Source organism: Moschus berezovskii, chromosome 1 (genome assembly GCF_049115385.1).
Source record: "Moschus berezovskii isolate FMDL1 chromosome 1, NW_MosBer_1.0, whole genome shotgun sequence".
Lineage (NCBI taxonomy): Eukaryota > Metazoa > Chordata > Mammalia > Artiodactyla > Moschidae > Moschus > Moschus berezovskii.
In genome coordinates, this window is record NC_142460.1 from 79,596,580 (window position 1) to 79,615,721 (window position 19,142).

The 19,142-nt window shown below is 39.8% G+C and overlaps 2 protein-coding genes across 4 annotated transcripts in view; one reads left to right on the plus strand and one right to left on the minus strand.

The window, feature by feature from the left end:
- NAA50 (N-alpha-acetyltransferase 50, NatE catalytic subunit) overlaps window positions 1-11,830 on the minus strand; it is a 29,281-nt gene extending 17,451 nt beyond the window's left edge. Inside the window, exon 1 of one of the 2 annotated variants that reach the window (XM_055426726.2) lies at window positions 11,496-11,830. In XM_055426726.2, coding sequence (XP_055282701.1) covers window positions 11,496-11,503 — 8 coding nt within the window. In that variant the 5' untranslated portion in view covers window positions 11,504-11,830. The remainder of the gene's footprint in view (window positions 1-11,495) is intronic. The other variant, XM_055426799.2, reaches the window with a different exon arrangement.
- A 729-nt stretch (window positions 11,831-12,559) lies between these two features.
- Window positions 12,560-19,142, plus strand: part of ATP6V1A (ATPase H+ transporting V1 subunit A) — a 58,856-nt gene continuing 52,273 nt past the window's right edge. Inside the window, exon 1 of one of the 2 annotated variants that reach the window (XM_055427151.2) lies at window positions 12,560-12,666. The gene's annotated coding sequence lies outside the window, so the exon portion shown is untranslated. Of the gene's footprint in view, window positions 12,667-13,456; window positions 13,543-19,142 lie in introns of those variants that run through there. The other variant, XM_088837071.1, reaches the window with a different exon arrangement.

The following is a 19,142-nucleotide window of genomic DNA, read 5'->3' on the forward strand; positions in this document are numbered from 1 at the left end:
AGGCTCAAGTTCCTTATATATAATGACACAGTACAGTTGGCCCTCTGTATAACACTGTCAAGTATTTTAAAGGTAAGAATAATCATTAAAAATATTTATATAACCATTCAAATTCTATCTAATGTGACTGGATGCAATGCTGTTAAGTAGATAAAAACAATTAGCAGAGAGAATGCACCTGAACTTTTTACATTATTCTACCTCCTAAGGAAAGAATTCTCTTTTCTAAGACATCACTTTGAGAGTTGTTTCCTGGAATATCAATAATGTATAATGCAGATCTTTTATTTATGGGAACAGATCACATTACCAAGAATGTCTGTAGTAGGAAGAAAATCTAAAAACTACCAGAAGTGAGAGAAAATGAAAGTGTTAGTCGCTCAGTCATGTCTGACTCCTTGTGACTCCATAGGTTGTACCCCACCAGGCTCCTCTGTCCATGGAATTCTCCAGGCAAGAAAACTGGAGCGAGTTGCCATTTCCTCCTCCAGGGGATCTATCCAACCCAGGGATTGAACCCATATCTCCTGAGTCCCCTGCACCGGCACCTGAACTTCAGAAGTAAAAGAACAGGAGCCTACAAAGATACCAGAGTTTAGGGATTAATCTGGAGAAGCAGTGTATGTGACATAATTAGTATTGAGGAACTGTGACTCAAACTCAAATTGGCCTAATTCTGAAAGCTGGGTTTTTTAATCACTACACTAACTACTTATGTCAGATAAAATTTCAATATAATTTAACAACGTAAACTATTGTTAATGGATCAGTTTAAGACCTCTGCTGTGTAGATAAGCCCAAATTCCTGGCCTAAAAGGTAAAGCTGCCACATGGCCTCATCTGTTTGAGTCAACAATTTTTTGTTTTTCCTAATTAAGTTGGCTGCTAATTTTTAAATCAGGAGATTTTTCTATATAAAGCTCATTTCTTGTTTAACACAATTACCTTATCTGCTTGGTGCCAGGTCCTGGGTTCCTGTTGGCACTAGAGTTTACAACCCTAACTAAAAAACTGAAGACAGCAGTTATTAAAGAAACTATTATCTCAGCTCAAGTAAATTCACATGATATGTCATTTTTTGTTTTTCAAATCCACAACAAACTCTTAAAGACATCTCCATACCAAAGTTTTGAGACTAAGGATCTAAAGGGGTGGGGCCAGACTGACACTGCACAAGCACCCACAGAAGTGTGAACCAATCCTTAGATCTGGAAAACACAGCTACTTGCCTCCTACTTTACAGAGCAGCACCACAAGATTAGCCTGTTACTCAGACAAATCTCATATAATTGGTGCACTTAGAATACAGCCGTAGGAAATCTTTACTCTTATCTTAAAAAACAAGTGCTATGATAAAACGGAATAATCTGTGTAAAATATTTAGTAGCAATATCAGATAATAAACACTTTAAATATTTCTAGCTTTTAAAGGTAATGTTAATTATGGCCATAATTATAAAACAAAATTTAGCGGCAATATTCTGAAAGGCCACAAGATGGAGGTATGACTACACAAAAGAGGGTCTTTTTGTACAAAGTCTGACTGCTAAAGTTACAAAGCAACAAGAGAAAATGATGTACAGAGAAAGCTTAAAGCCTTTATACTTTAGATGGGTATTTATGTTCACCTTGGCACAAAATTTTAACTGGTCACCTCATATGAAGAAGGGTTTGATCTGGAAGGGACCTCAGAAGCCACTGATTCTAATCCCCTTCATTTTATAGATGACAGAACTGAAGCCCAGACAGATATGCCTGTAGCCAATTATCAATAAAGCCAGAATTAGGCCTATGTCTATGAATGTCATTATAGTGCAAGGTTAGCTACACTGTATGACTTTCCTCAAAGGAGTCATCTTTACTTCCCAAAGTTAGAAACACTTATCTAAGGTGTACTGATAAAGCCGTTTTAAATAAAATTTAAGTTTTCTAACAAGGATCAAAGTATGCCCATGGTCCTTTGATAAAAAATTTAAGGGGTTTAGAGGATAATTTTTTCTTAGCTAGCAGTAATCTGGTTCTAAACTCTTGCCTTCAAGTAAATTACACGAAAGAGTGATTATACTCTAAAGTATAAATTCCTTCAACCTAAAGTAAGCCCACTCAGCATTTATCAAAGCACAGCTTAAATGCTAACTGTTCTTGAGGCCTTAACCTGTCATCCTGCTGAGATTTCCACTTCATTTGAACTCTATCACAGTTGCACTCTTCCAAGGCACAGAACCTCTGCACTGCTACATGCATTTGTTTTTGAACCTAACCTCTACAAGACTTAGGGCAGAATCTCAACTACTTCATAGAATTGCTAATTTAATTTTAGTATATCTAAGAATCTCTAGGACCTTAGTAAAACTGACGAGCTCTCTTTCATCTCATCTAGATTCTAGAGCAGTTTCTCAATTTTGGCCCTACTGATATTTAGGGCTCAATAATTCTATTGTGAGGGGCTTTACAGAGCACTGTGGGATGTTTAGCAGTATTGCTAGCCCTACCCACTAGATGCCAATAACCATCCCCCCTACTGCGATGACTTACAAATGTCTCGAGACATTGTAAGATTCCGGAGTGGGATGGGAGTGTGCCCCTGGTTGAGAGTCACTGCTCTAGAGGTTTCAGTTCAGTTCAGTCGCTCAGTCGTGTCCGACTCTCCGCGACCCTTTGAATCACAGCACGCCAGGCCTCCCTGTCCATCACCAACTCCCGGAGTTCAGCTCTAGAGGCTTAGCAGGTATCAAAACAGCAGTGGTGGGTGAATCAGTTCTCCAAGCTGTGTGACTGCAAATATTAGATGTATAAAAATCTCAGTAATTAATTGGTTGCATACTAGAAGCACATATATTCAAAGTTATACTGTAAAAAGAAAAAGATTATTCCTTGAAAAAATTTTCCATGGTTTTCTGTATGTTCAATTAGAGCTAACTGGAGCTTTTCCCTTATTACTACCTAAATACTGATGTTTTGGACTTCCCTAGTGGTACAGTGTATAAGAATCTGCCTGCCAATGCAGGGAACATGAATTCAATCCCTGGTCCAGAAAGATTTTGCATGCTGCAGAGCAACTAAGCCCATGAGCCAGAACTACTGAGCCTGCGTGCTGCCAACTACTGAAGTTCACATGCCTAGAGCCTGTGGCCCACAACAAGAGAAGCCACCATGTTGAGAAGCCCCTACACTGCAATGAAGGGTAGCTCCACTTGCCACAACTAGAAAAAGCCCTCACACAGCAACAAAGACACAGCACAACCAGAAATAAATAAAAGCTATGTCTACGGGAATCAAGAACTGACTCATTGGAAAAGACCCCGATGCTGGGAATGACTGAAGGCAGGAGAAGGGGACGACAGAAGACAGAAGACAGATGGTTGGATGGCATCACCGAGTCGATGGACATGACTCTGAGCAAGCTCTGGGAGTTGGTGATGGACAGGGAAGCCTGGAGTGCTGCAGTCCATGGGGTTGCAAAGAGTCAGACACAACTGAGCAACTGAGCCGAACTGAATAGGAATCACAAATTCAACACATCAAACTGAACTCATCGTTCTCCATAGGAAATCTGTTCTTTACGCAGAGACTCATTATTCATCCAATACAGAAACCTAGCTTTAAATGTACTCTAAAAAGCAGAGACATTACTTTGCCAACCAAGGTCCGTCTAGTCAAGGCAATGGTTTTTCCCGTGGTCATGTATGGATGTGAGAGTTGGACTGTGAAGAAGGCTGACCGCCGAAGAATCGATGCTTTTGAACTGTGGTGCTGGAGAAGACTCTTGAGAGTCCCTTGGACTGCAAGGAGATCCAACCAGTCCATTCTAAAGGAGATCGATCCTGGGTGTTCATTGGAGGGACTGATGCTAAAGCTGAAACTGCAATACTTTGGCCACCTCATGCGACGAGTTGACTCACTGGAAAAGACTCTGATGCTGGGAAAGGTTGGGGGCGGGAGGAGAAGGGGACGACCGAGAATGAGATGGCTGGATGGCATCACCGACTCTGTGGACATGAGTTTGAGTGAACTCCGGGAGTTGGTGATGGACAGGGAGGCCTGGCGTGCTGTGATTCATGGGGTCGCGGAGAGTCGGACACAACTGAGCGACTGAACTGAACTGAACTGAACTGAACATCCCATTTTAATCCCTATTGATTCTGCCTTCCAACTACATAACCTATTCCTATACCCTTTCTCTTGGTAGTATGGGTCAGGCCATTATTTTAACCCATATCTTAATAGCCTAATAAGGGGAAAAAATCTAAAGCTAAGGAGACAAAGCATCGCAATGCAGTCAGAATAATCCTTCTAAAACACAAATTTGACCATTTTACTTATCTACTTAAAATCTTTCCAAAAAGTTGCACATAATCTCCCAAACGAAATTCAAAGTAGCCCTTCATCACCTACCTGTGGTCACTGGTCTAGCCTTGTCTCTGCCACCTCCCTCCCCCTACTTTTTTTTTTGGCTATACAAAACTACTCAAAAATCCCAGAACCTATTTGCTTTCTTTCTTGGCTCACCCTCTGTATCTGTTTCATAGTATATTTATAGTTACACTAATAGACCATGGACACTATTTTAGATGAGGTTTATTGCCTGGCACTTTGGCTTAACACTGCCTCCACTGTAAAAGGTAACAGTTGCAAGGGGGAGAGATGGGAGAACAGGTCCCAAAAAGCAGACACAAGAGAAAAATGAGAGCAGCTTAAAAGAGAACAATTCAAATATGATTCCAAAGTTTTGTTTCTTGGTATCATAGAAAGCTAGAACTGACAGAGACCAGAAATGGCAAACATATGACACATGTGCCATTAACAATCAATGATATCACTCCCTCCTCCACAGTCTGAGACCTCATAAAGCTACCAACAGATATGTAATACTGATAAGATACTATCAACAGATTAGAACTGGCACAAGAATCTCTGGCCTTTCCTATTCAGGTTCAAGCTGTTCTCTTTAAAGAAAGAAATGAGAGAATTTCCTAGCAGTCCAGTGGTTAGGTACTGGGTTCGATCCCTGGTTGGGGAACTAAAGATTACACAAACTGCAAAAGAGACAGAGAAATGAAGGCCCAGAAGTTAAGAATCTTATTAGTTAGTGACTAACTAATGAGTTAGCACTAACATTTATTGGTGGCACACCGAACTACAACATGTGGTTGTTTTTAGTTCAAATGCTTTTTGCATTGTAAGTCTCCTTTTTAAAGAAAAATTATGCTACAAATAATAAACCCTACAGTCTGGTTGCAGGGAGGAATTCAAATACATCTTTAAACGTATCTTAGTTTTCTGAAAAGAGAAAAAAGAAATGTTTAAAATACTTCTAAGTACAAAACATTTTCCTTGCCTACCCAAGCTTAATAAGCTCTGCATACAAAAATGTTTCTAATGATCTGGGTTCTAAATTGGCAATACAAACAATATTTACTAACGTGAATGTCTCAAGCCCATTTTCTAAAGAATATTATGCTTGATGCTTTGTCAAAAAAGCAATCTAAATCCAAATTAAAAACTGGGAAGTTTATGTAACAGTTAAGTCACAAAGATACACAAATGGCCAGAAAAAGGGGAAATGTCCAACCTCACCAAGTAATCAATAAGAAAGGAAGAAAGAAAGGCCATTTATCACCTAGTCAGCAAAGTAAAACTAGAATTAAGGGTATATGTGTCCTCAAAACCAACTTGTAAAAACCAAATTGTTATTTCTATCATTTATAAAGGCTCAGTTGTGTCCTTCATCCCAGAAAAAGGTAATTTACACCACCCATGAAATGGTAGCCACAACGTCTTCCTCCATTTCCCTGAGGTTTCTGCAAGTGTTCCCCTCTTTCTCATTTCTCATACACTGCTGGCAGTATAAATTGTTACTATGCTTCTGGAGGTCAGGTGGCAACAAATATCAGAGCTTTAAAAATGGCAGTACTTTTTGATCCAACCAATTCTTCTCCAGTGAATTATCCAATCCAAAATAATTATCCAGAAAAAGGTAGAATACAGGTTGCACTAGCTCAGGCAAGGCAAATACATACCCCTCTTCCTTTACTCAGAAGATATGACTGGATTATAATATTTTAATCTAAAATGAGTGGTTACCACAAAGGTGTAAACAGTCACACACTATCTGTTGTTCCACAGTTGAAACATTTACCATCTGAGCTCTAAATCCCAAGGGAAGAGATCATATTTTAGACATCTATCTGTTTTATTTCCCCCCCAGGGTCTAGCAAAGCACCTCCCAAGAGAAACAGAATTCAAGTCATGTATATAATTTACAATTTTTTAGGTACAGAGTTCAAGTCCCCGTTAAAAAAATTTTTACCTAGTATCTACATTAACAAGGCAAAAAGAGGTGAAATTATTGCAATGTGTAATCAAAATAAAATTAATGGTATTTTAAGAAATCGTTTTTCATTGTAAGTAAGCCCTTATTAAATCCAGTGTACATTACACTAATGGTACATCTCAATTCAGATGCTAATTTTTCCTTGGAATTATTTTATCTGTACTTACATTTCATAAAATTTACACTGGACTCACATATCCAAGTTGTTTGAAACATACACAGAAACTGTCCAACAACTGACGTTTTAATTCTGTTCCTCAGTAACACAAGACACATTTCAACTATTCTACAGTCAACTGTAGTTAGTCACTACTGTTCTGGACAGGACAAGACTGATATTTTGCTAGTAAGCCAGGCATTGAATGAACGTGACTAGGAGATGACGGAAGAGAAAAGTTCAACAGAAAGGAGTGTTTTCAGTTCAGTTCAGTCGCTCAGTCACGTCCGACTTTGCGAACCCATGAATCACAGCACTCCAGGCCTCCCTGTCCATCACCAACTCCCGGAGTTCACTCAATTTATGACAGCACAATTATATAATTTTGTAGCTATTAAACTATAATCCATACAATTCTCATTTCTATGATGGAAAGGACGTTTCTATTGATTACTACTGGTATTCTAATGGTTTCTGTAGGCTGCACTTCTAAAAAAGAACACCATTTAAATAATTGAAAATGTGTATCTTCTCAGATGGCACAAAGTTGGAAGACATAGCTAATACCTGGAAAAGAAAACCAAGAGTTAAAGGGATTTCTACAGACCAAAAGAGAGGATTGAGCAAAATGAAATTTAATATAGATACTAGTCTAGTTAGGCAAAAGCACTGGCTTTGAAAGATAATGCTTTATGTAAGTGAAGTGAAGTCGCTCAGTCACATCCGACCCTTTGCAACCCCATGGACTGTAGCCTACCAGGCTCCTCCATCCGTGGGATTCTCCAGGCAGGAGTACTGGAGTGGGTTGTCGTTTCCTTCTTCAGGGGATCTTCCCAACCCAAGGATTGAACCCAGGTCTCCCACATTGCAGGCAGACGCTTTACCATCTGAATCACCAGGGAAGTTCATGCTTTATATAAGTAGCTTTTAAAAAATCCTTTCTAATCCATAAATCCTTGATTATTCTGTGTTTTGTTCAGAACTTCACCAGGAGCTGTCCAGAACTGTTGGGGGGGGGGAGGGGATCATAACACTGATGCCAACACAGCATTATTTACCAATGCACACATCTATACCGGTAGTAGATATACTTTATAAATTTATAGTTCATATTTACAGACAGATGCAAACATCTGATCTTCTGATTTATGATGCTGTTGTACCTGCTCATCTGGATCTTAAAATAGATATCATATTGCAGTTTACTTTCCTTTTAATCTCCTTTATATTTGTTAGGACATTGATTTTTTAAAACTGTGGTACAGGTAGGTTTTATTTTATATGAACTGGTCTGAACATAGCAAGGGAACATTACAAAGTATTCGTTAAAATTTATTATCTTACTCAACATCCCACAAATTATTGACTTCATAAAGCAAAGAGTATGAATTTCAGGTTTACAAAAGTTCCTGAATTATGTATACTTCAGCCTCACTGGCTTTTTTTTTTCCTGACAAAATCAGCAACAAAACTTAAAAAAAATTTTTATTGCAGTATAAAACACATTTTGTAAGGAGCACAATTTTTTTTTAACAGCTCATTTTCTTTTTTTTTTTTTAATGTATGGACCCACCTCTTTGAGCTTTCCAGGTGGCTCAGTGGTGAAGAATCTGCCTGCCAACGCAGGATACAGGAGTTTGATCTCTGGGTTGGGAAGATCCCCTTGGAGAAAGAAATGGCAACCGACTCCAGTAGTTTTGCTGAGAAACCCCATGGACAGAGGAGCTTAGTGGGCTACAGTCCATGGGGTGCTAAGAAGTAGACACAGTTTAGCAACTGAACAACAACACAGCCCTTCAACCAATACCCAAGGTAAAGATGTTGCGATTTGGGGCATCTAATGCTCTGACCAGGGATCAAACTCAGGCCCACTGCCTTGGGAATGTGGAGTCTTATCCACTGGACCACCAGGGAAGTCCCCAGAATCTTTGTTTTTTAACACTTCAATTGGTAAACTACACTGTTTTATTTACTTTATTACTGCTATCATCTTTACTTTGTTCACCTATATTCACATCTGGTTAGACATCTTTATTAGAATTAACACCTCTTTGCTACAGTTGAAGGGTAAACGGATTCAGTTTTACTTTCTATTGCATTGACTAATTACACTGCCATCTCAGTCTGGGCTGTGAACAACAATACCTTCTTGCTTGAGTATCATCGTGGGGTCGCTAAGGGTCGGACACGACTGAGCGACTTCACTTTCACTTTTCACTTTCACACATTGGAGAAGGAAATGGCAACCCACTCCAGTGTTCTTGCCTGGAGAATCCCAGGGATGGGGGACCCTGGTGGGCTTCCGTCTATGGGGTCACACAGAGTCGGACACGACTGAAGTGACTTAGCAGCAGCAGCAGCAGCAGAGAGGAACAACAGATAAAAATAATCAGCTCACCTCCCACAAATTCAACCCTCTCTGGTTCATAAAAACAAGCAACCTTGGTACAAAAGAAGTAACATCTCAAATAATATACTTCAAATTTCTAGACCATGCATATAAACACACACGGTAATTAACAACTGGAAATCTATCTTGTTTGGCAGAAAAGCAAATACATGCCAATACCATAGAAAGTCCTATTGCTACTAATAAACTAAGAACAAAAAGAACAAATCAGGTAGGATACTTAAGTTTTAAGTTTCAAAATGATAGACAATATAGGTAATGTAAAATATTCAAACAGTATATTAATTTACAGTTAGGAGGTCTACATGTTTCCAATTTTAGGTATTTCTATCCGACTTACAGTTCAATCAGCTCAGTCTCCAAAAAAACACTTAGCAAATAAAATTTTGTACAAAAACCACATAATCAGAACCACTGTTTCATTTTCACAGGCCTTTATAAGCCAAGAGGCAGGACTATTAACACTGACTACAGTGCACACGGCAATATACATCTTTGAACTCAAGGATCTTAAAAATCTTTTAAATAACATCTAGTCTTCATTTGTTCAGTCTTAAGAATAAGACTAACAAGTGAAAAAAACTTAAAAGTTCCATCTTATGTAGGAGTTAGTTCATCTGAGAAGTAAAATGTCTATTCCTCTGAAATCATGTTAAAAGTTTACCATTAGGAACAGGATATTAAGCTCCCAATCGTGAGAGGTGATAGGAATTCGACCTAAGAACCCTATCTGCCTCATGAGTATATTAACTGACGGTAGATTATGAATATTAACTGCTGTTTGACCCCATTTCTACTGCCAAGTTAGTAACAGGAAGGGCATTACATCCTACGTAGACTGAGCTAGACCAAAAGAGTTTGGATATAAACATCCAGAATAATTCTTGGAGGCCCTCTTTTATAAATTTGCACACAACCTCTACCTCAACACCAACAACTCTTCAGCCTCATTTTTATTACTTTAACAAAAGCAAAGTATTCAGTGCCAATGAGAACACAGAAACAAACAAGAGAAAGCACTAATACTCAAGGAAAGAAAGAGATAAAACTTGCCAAGTTATACTGGATCACATAAAATAGACAACATTCTAGATCATGATTCAAGTGCAGAACATACTTCCCATACCCCCAATTAGTATCCTGACTGGAACTCTTTAGAACTTGACGTGAAATAACGCAGGAACTGCGAAAATTTCTTCATTTTTTCTAAACTTTAATACTAAGCAACTGAACAACAAAGATCAAATTAAATTTTCTTGGACCTATCCTGCAGCCTCAAACACATACACACACCAAGAAAAGTGCGTGTGCGCTCAGTCGCGCGGGACTCTTTACGACCCCACAGTCTGCAGTCCGCCAGGCTCCTCTGTCCATGGAATTTTCCAAAGACACTGGAGTGGGTTGTCATTTCCTCCTTCAGGGGACCTTCCCCAACCAGGGATCGAACCAGCGTTTCTTGTGTCTCCTGTATTGCAGGCGGATTCTTTAACAGCTGAGCCATTGGGGAAGTCCCATACACACACTAAAGTAGTATTTAAATCCTTTTCTTAGGCAGTATGAGATTACTTACAACATGGACTTTTACTCTATTTTCAAAAGGGCTGTTGAACAGTTTGAAAGCCTTCTCTAACTCAAATCATAGTTACAATTCTTTAACTGACTTGCTATAACAGGAAAAACTCATCCACCTCAGTAAGCTTTTAACACTGATAACATTCCATTTCTTTTTCTAAGGAGGGTAAAGGCAAGCAAGCGCTAACTCCGTCAATATTTTAAAACACCATATTATGTAATAATACTTTAACAGTGTGTAACTGAATAGTAAGGTGACATCTTATCCAAACGGAAATAGTCGAAACAAAATAATCCCTAATTTTCTCCAAGAGGTAACCTGTGAAAGAATATTAACTTTGCCAAACACCTTAAGAAAGCTTGCTAGGAACCCAGGACTCCCTCCCGGCCCAGGGGCAATAGTAAAGAGCTGGAGCAATAGCTCCACCTATTGATCAGCAACACTTCCTTAAACATTTTGGCACCCCAAGTCTCCAGTGCTCACGCTCTCTCCCCCTCCTCCACTCGCTCTGACCCAACCCAAATCCAGTTGAGTCACTAGCTCTGAATACTCCTATCCGTGCTCTTTATTCCAATTCCTGCTCTCTCCAGAAGGTTCTGCGCCGCTTCCAAGTGTGGATAACCCCGATAGGTGTCAAAGACCACAGTTCGCAGTGTCGAGCCTGGATCTGAAGAGGACAGCCGGACCGCTCCCTCGGAGTGCCGGGCCGCGGGTGGCTCTGCCGTTCGCTCCCGGGGAGCAGGAGGCCTCAGGAGCCTCACGACAGTTTTTCCCCGCCGCCCCACTCAACAGCTGTTCTCCAATCAACCCGCACTCGTCCTCCGGGCCCCAATCCTGGGTTCCCCGGGTCCTACCTCCGCGGGCCCTTCAGCCCGCCAACAGCACGAGCCGAGCCTCCGCCCCCTCCGTGTGCAGAGAAGCCCAGAAACCTCCCTCCGCCGGGTCTTCGCCCAGAGTCTCATCCCTCCTTCGCAGCCCCTCTCCCCCGCCGCTCGGGCCCTGCCCCGCGGGCCTTCCTCACCCTTTCATCTTCCCCGCCCGCTGAGGCCGTTGTTACCGCCGCTATCAACGCCGTCGTCGTCGCCGCCCTGAGCTCTCCGCGCCCTCCGCTCGGGCCACTCAACCCCACAAGCCGGCCTCCTCGCCTAAGGCAAGGAGCTGAGCGGGTGACGGAGGCCGCGAGAGTTTAGCGCGGCCCTGCGTCTCCGGAGGGGGCGGAGGCGCCTCCCGCCGCCGCGCTAGTGCAGCAGCCTCTCCACACGTGCACACGGGGAACTCGCCGCCCGCCCGCCGCCGCCGCCGCCAGCCAGACCCGCCGCCGCGCTCTGACCTTTCACCCCGCCCCCTCTGCGCGCCGGCGCGGCGGCCGCCCCTCGCGCAGCCGCACTGCAGGCCTCCCCTGCCCTTCCCCCTCCACTTCAGGCCCTCCATCTTCCTACTGGGCTGTGCCCTCTGGCGTCATCTTCCTCCTCCCCTTCCTTACGACACAACTTGTGAGGCTGGCTTGGTAGGCCCTGGCGGTAAAATCCGGGTTTTTCCACCCCTCCCTCTCTCCTCCCGCACTTCAACAAGCTCGGTCTTCCCTGACTCTGGTCTTCCCAGCTGGTAGTCTCCAGTATGACTTTCAAATGCACCTGTCTCCTAAAAAGATTTTATAGATCTTGTTCCTCTAAATGTAAAGAAGCCTGTGGAAAGTAATGAGGTGTTTTTAAGACAAATAAACGTAGTCAACAATTGGCTAGATAACTTGGCTTACGTCCAGCACGTTTCAGTTTCGAAATCACGTGACTGCCCAAACCTTTAAGCCTGGGGATTTTACCGGCAGGCCCCACGGGGACGAAACTCCATGGCCATTTCCGGTCCCTAGACCACGGCGTAAACGTCACTTCCTTAGCAATGCACTTTAACCCGTTCCACCCACGCGTTCTGCGTTGCACTTTACAACCTGATCTTTGTGGACATTTTTTTTTTTCCTTTCTAAAATTTAATCGCAAGGAAACTAATGTTCAAACGATCCGCTAAAATACAAGCCCCGGAGATGCAGCCAGCCCGGCTGGGGTTGACAGGGCGGAGCTCGGGGTCACGTGACGGCCTACGCCCGCCCCCTTCTGCAGCTGAAGACTTCCCCTCCCGCAGTGACAGAGCCTCTGGGTCGGTGATCGGTACGGTTTCTGCACCTCGCGCCCCGGCAGGTGAGCGGCGACCGGTAACCGGCGGCTGGTGGGGCTAGAAGGGGTGGGAGGAGGAAGAGAAGAAAGAATGTGAATAGTGGCCTCTGCTGTCCCAGGCTTCCTCCCGCTGTCATCCTGCCCCGGCGAGGATCTTGCTTTTCCATTTATCTTGACCCCCGCCCCACGTCCAATCCCCGCCACCGTGGTCGCCCCTGCAACTTAGGGGTTGAGATGTTCCACTTTCCCGGGGCTAGGGGTGAGTGCGGCCATTATGGTTCCCCAGTCTTTGGGGCTTCGGTTAGTGGGGTTGATTCAGGCATTAGTTGGGGTCCGCAATAGTCTCCGGGTCTTAATCCCCAAAGCCTGTTCTTTGGCAGAGGCCTTGTAAGGTCTTCCCCTTCAGCTCCCGACTGGGGAACCGGGAGATAGGAAAAACCCCGGAGGCAGAGGCGTCTCCTGTGAGACAGGCTTAGGAGAGAATGTCGCGATGCAGACACTCTATCACTGCAGAGTCACTGTAAAGCTTGCTTCCTAGTGTGCATTCTCAGTAATTCTGAGTTTTTATCTGACATCCTGCGAGAGACGTTCACAACTTTTGAATGGGTCTGGAATGGTAAAAGGTGGCTTTTTACCTTTCTCTTCTCCAGTTTTATGGTGTAGAAACAGAGAGGATACTTGAAAGAATAAAGCTATACTAGCTTCAAAAACAGGCAGTGTTGTTAATGCGACAGTCTAGATTGAATGAGGAGGCGTTGAACGATGGTGTTGCGATGTCATGATCTGCAGGAAACCCAGGCTAGCTTATGCAGAACTGACTTCCCTGAAAGGGAGTAATTCTTCAGAAACAAATTGTGCTGGAAAGATAATAAACCAGTGTGTTTGACCGTAAACTTAAAGGTAAGGAGGTTAAGTCTAAATATTGCTGACTTAATATATTTTGCCTTTGACATCCTTTTGCCATTTCTCCCTAAAATCCTACTTAAATCAATTCCTTAATTAATGCTAAATTAATATTAAGTAGCATTTGTATCCCTCCTTTCCCTGTTGGTAAAACTCCAGGTGACGTCTTCAGATTTTGATGAATAGTATTTTCTGAAAACGCAGAAATGATTGTTTAGGTTTTTGCCCAACCCAGTGTATTCCCATTTCATGTAGTAACCAATGTAGTAATGTAGTAACCAATGTTTTGACCCCAAACAGTGTGCTTTATGAAAGAATGTTTTTCTGTTTGGGGTTAAACTCTTGTTTACACTACAAACTCAGAAAGTCCCTTCCTTCTTTTAAATTGAAAGGACTTACAGAAATTACAAATTTGATTTTTAAAATTTAAATTACACTTTTTCTTAATCTGAAAAATCATTATCTCAGTTAAACCTTAAAGCCAAGTTCAAAAATAGAGAAACTCGCCTACTGATGCTCATTTCTAGATAAGATAACCTTAAAGATCTTTCTTGCTTTCTCTAAGTAATGAAGACCCTATTATGCTTTACAGTTTTAGTGTTTTGTGCATCTATCTATATTTGTGTATACCTAATCTGTTGAGATGTTTATGTTTCAGGATGTCTGCTACTGATACATAGTTTTTTTTATCTGTTAATTTGCTCCAGAGTGAGATTCCCTGATCTCTAGAGGACAGAAAAACATAAGCAGTGCCCAGGTGACATTTCACCAAGTAAAACGAATTCTCCAAATAATAAGGATTCTTGAAGTCCAAATCAGTCCTGAGTGAGACCAAAATGGAATAAAGGAAGCAGGCTAAAAAGAATTGAGTACCAGAGGAGACAATGTCAATGTGAAAGAGATTGAATGAGTTTGCAGTTTTACTTCACAATTCCCGTGATTTTAGGAAACTTACTAAAGCGATCATTTAGACCACTAATGAAATCTGGAAGATTGGCAGCAGGAATTGGTGACTGAAGTACTATTGAAGTTGAATTTGAAAAAGAGTTTTGATATTGTACACAGTTTTCACAAGTAATCTGTGTGTAGCATGGAAGCTAGTTCTGAGACTAGCTTTATCTATCAATGAGTATTATATGTAGAAATTTCTTTTATTCCATTCCTCTATTTTCACCTCCAGAACATTGTTTTTAATTACTTTTGTTGAGCTGTACCTTAATAAACTATAAAACTTACAGGAATTCAAGGACAGTGTCCCTCTTGGTCTTTAGCTCCTGGATGATGAAGTTCTTGATGGGCATTCAATAAATTGTTTATTGACTGAGTATGAGATAACTGGACAGGGAGATTAAACTAGTTTTAAAATTCCTGCAGATCATTGTGCCTTCTAAGGCAACGCACTAGATACTAGCTTTCAAGTATAAATTGTCAGTAGTAGCCATCAAAATCGTGGTCAATAGAATAGATATAAACCTCAGGTGGTCTTTATTAACGTAGTGACCAACTTATTTTGACAGCATATATGTTTGTAATGTGTTTGGATGATATGGGAGGGAAGGAGAGCGGGGTGAGTTATATTTAATGTAAAAGGGGTCACTGAAGGCTACACGTGCAAAGCACTAGACTAAAAGTCAGTAGATCATCCTTCAGCACTGCCACTTTAGTTATATGCTTTTTAGAAAAGTTGGGATTGGGGGCTCAGGGTTTGATGTTTAGGACCTTTCTATCAAGGGTATTAAGGTTTCAAGTTAGAGAAACACTAAATAATCTGTGTGAAAGTATTTTTAAAACTAAGTGGTATTTAAATGTGAAGCAAGATTGTACAAACTTTACAAGAATAGATTTCTATACAATAGACCTGGGTTCAAGTTCTGGCCTTAACACATATTTAAGCTGTTTGACCTTGGACAGTTTACTTAATATAAGCTTAAGTTTCTTCATGTTTAAATCTATGCTTCAGATATTGTTAAATTAGATCATGAATGCAGAGGGGTTAGTACATACTTTGTACATTTTAAAAATTAATTTTACTGATATCTAGTTGCGTCCACTGTGGAGCCGATGCTGGGAAAGATTGAGGGCAAGAGGAGAAGGGGGCGACAGAGGATGAGATGTTTGTATGGCATCACTGACTCAATGGACATGAATTTGAGCAAACTCAGGGAGATAATGAAGGACAGGGAAGTCTGGTGTGCTGCAGTTCATGGGGTTGCAAAGAGTTGGATATGACTTAGCAACTGAACAGCAACAACAACAGTTTGATTCTACATACTGAATTTCTAAAGGAGACTTTTAGATATCCTATGAAATTAAGCAACACGTTTGGGATATGGAGAAAGGAGTAAACTTTGAGATAAGGCTATTACCAATAGCAAGAAAAATGTACCTCTAGCAAAGATTCTAAAACAGATTTTATTCTTTTTTTAATTATCTTTTTTTTGGCTGCACTGGGTCTTCGTGCTGCGCGGGCTTTTCTCTAATTGTGGTGAGATGGGGCTATTCTTTAGTTGGAGACTTGTAGTGGCTTCTCTTGTTGGAGAGCACTGGCTCTGGACATAACACCTTCGGTAATTGCGGCACATGAGCATAGTTAGCTCGAAGCATGTGGGATCTTTCTGGACCAGGGATCAAACCCATGTCCCCTGCATTACAAAGTGAATTGTTAACCACTGGACCACCAGGGAAGCCCTAAAACAGATTTATTAATAGAAGCTAAAAAATAGCAACATAAAGCCCATTATTTTGGCAACTGCAATGACAATATTTTCTGTATAAAGATTTTCCAAAGCTTGTGATCATTAATATGTGGAATCAGTTTAAAGAGGTATTTATTTCTGAATTCTTATAGAAATGTATTAAGGTTATCCCAACCTGTACAGGAAGGACTTTTGAGTTTGTGCTTATATTTTAAATTTCTGTCCTTTATTCTAAATGATTTTTTATCTTATTTTTGTATTGGAAAATGTCAGTAAATTAAATAGTAATTGAAATGTAGCTAGCATAAGTTTATGTTTCACCTTAATCCTGAAAAAAATAACTCATTTGTTCTAAGGAAAGATTTTATGAAGAGATTATTGAATATTCTCTTTAATGTCAAGTTTTCTATTATAGTAAAATAAATTATGATCAGTAACCATATTTTTTGAGTGAACTCCAGGAGTTGGTGATGGCCAGGGAGACCTGGTGTGCTGTGATTCATGGGGTCACAAAGAGTCGGACACGACTGAACGACTGAACTGAACTGAACCATATTTTACATTTTTCTGTAGAGACTTTAAAAGCTACTATGTTATTTCCTGCTATGAACTGAAAGTGACTTTGGTTTATATAAGTGTATTCTTTTATCTATACAGTATATACATATTATATATATATAGTAAACACATAGACATAGTGTGTATATTTATAGTCAGCTGAAATAGATGTATATTTTCATAGTAATAAATCTTGTTACCTGAAACTGTTAAAGGCTTGTTTATAGTTACTATGTGAATAAAATTATCTAATGATTAATTTATTTTAAATTTGTCTTTATATTTGTTCATAGTTGGCTCCATTTAATGCATTTCACAACTGCAATTAGTTTTCAAAAATTGATGGTATTTCATACGTATTTTGAGATTTAACCTAATGATTTTTTTTTTTTGCTGTTTTCTTGGTGTCGATATTGTGACTGCGAGTACATGCTGAGTCGCTCAGCTCAGTCATGTCCATCTCTTTACGAATGCATGGACTGTAGCTCACCAGGCTTCTCTGTCCATGGGATATTCCAGGCAAGAATACTGGAGTGGGTTGCCCTTTCCTCTTCTGGGAATATTCCTGACCCGGGGATCAAACCCCAATCTCCTGTGTCTCCTGCATGAGCGTACAGACTCTTTACCACTTAGCCACTTGGCAAGCCATCAATATTATGACTAGCTACTACAATAGCATTTTCAATTTTGAATTTTAATGCTATCTATGGAAACTATTGTTCTTTTGTTGACAAACATTTTTAAAAATTATATCAACAAAGTGCCATGCATGATATAATGCAGAAGAGCTCCACCTGTGCTTGAGCAATGAAAAACAACCAGACTTTAGGTTATGTTTGTAGTTATTTCTTAATTTAATTCTTAAAGTGTTAATTTAATTCTTAAAGTGTTTATTTAAAAATAAAGTAGACAAGACTGATTACGTTAGAAAACATTTATAAAAATGAAGAAAGGGCATGATTCAGAAACTGTAATAATGATTGTATATACATATGTGAAAAAGATGATGGAAATTCAGCCAAATAAGTAATTGTCTATAGATTAAGAGTTTTAAGAAAGATTTAAAATTTATTGTATGTTTTGAATTTCTCAAATTAATGTTAATTGCTTTGAGCAGCAAAAATTTTTTAATTTGAAATGGAGAATTGAGCCATTTAAATGATTTCTTCTTAGTTATTTTAATATCTTTAAGTTCTTAGTTACTTGAATATCTTTAAGTGAAAATGTTTCAGCTTATCTAGATGATGAATATATTATTTAAGTTTATAGGTGAAGGTGTATTTTTAGGCCTTTGTAAGTTAAGCAGAATTTTAAAAAGCAGAAATAAACCCAGAATATAAAGGAATTTAATATATAGCAAGGTGGTATTTCAGTCCAGTGGGGGAAAAGGGAGCATATGTAGTAAATATAACTGACACAGCTTATCTGTCTGGAAGGAATTAAATTGAGCCAATACTTTGTAGCATATGCGGAAACCAATTTCAAGATGGATTAAAAACTTAAATATTTAAAATATTAAAAATGTTAGTTCCTAAAATTTTATTTTATATTTATAATCTAAAGGTAGTAATGATCTTTTAAACCAACATAGGGAATCTGAAAGTCATGGAATTAAAACATAGGAATGTGAGAACACAGAGAAATGAATATTTCAATGGCAAAAATAGAAGATTTAAGAAAACTGAAATATGCATAACAGTTGAAGGGTAAAAGTGCACACAACAGAAACATGGGTAAAGCGTACGACCAGAACTTCAAGAAAAATCGAAGCATTCTGCAAACTGATGAAAAAATGTGTGACTTCACTAGTAATCAGTATTATAACAGTGAAATTTGTTTCTGATTAGTAAAAATTAAGTGGTAAACCTACTGGTAGCAGAGATGTGTGATAGAGGATTTTCTCAAAATGCTAGTGGAGATGTAAACTGTTAGAGTTTTGTGGGTTTTTTTGGTAAACAATCAGGCAATATCTGTTAATATTAAAAATATATAGTCTTCCATCCAGCAGTCCCGCTGTTTGGGATTGCCAGAAATGGCAATTGTCTGAAATTTTGTTTGTCTTATTTATTTAAGTATCTGAAGGGAAAGTGTATAAATTACACTGAAAATTCCATAAACTCTCCTTAATTTTGTATATGTGATAACCCATGGGCACCCAATAAGAAGGTGTCATCAAAAATGCATAGGAAAGTGATAGGCATTATAATATAGGGTTACAAATTTTATTTTTGTGTGACTATTAAGTCTTCCGGAAATGGTTTTTTCTTTGGGGATAATAGAGCATATTGCACAAGTATGGAGTCTGTCACCTGATGTAATCATATGACAGCATAAGGAGAACTC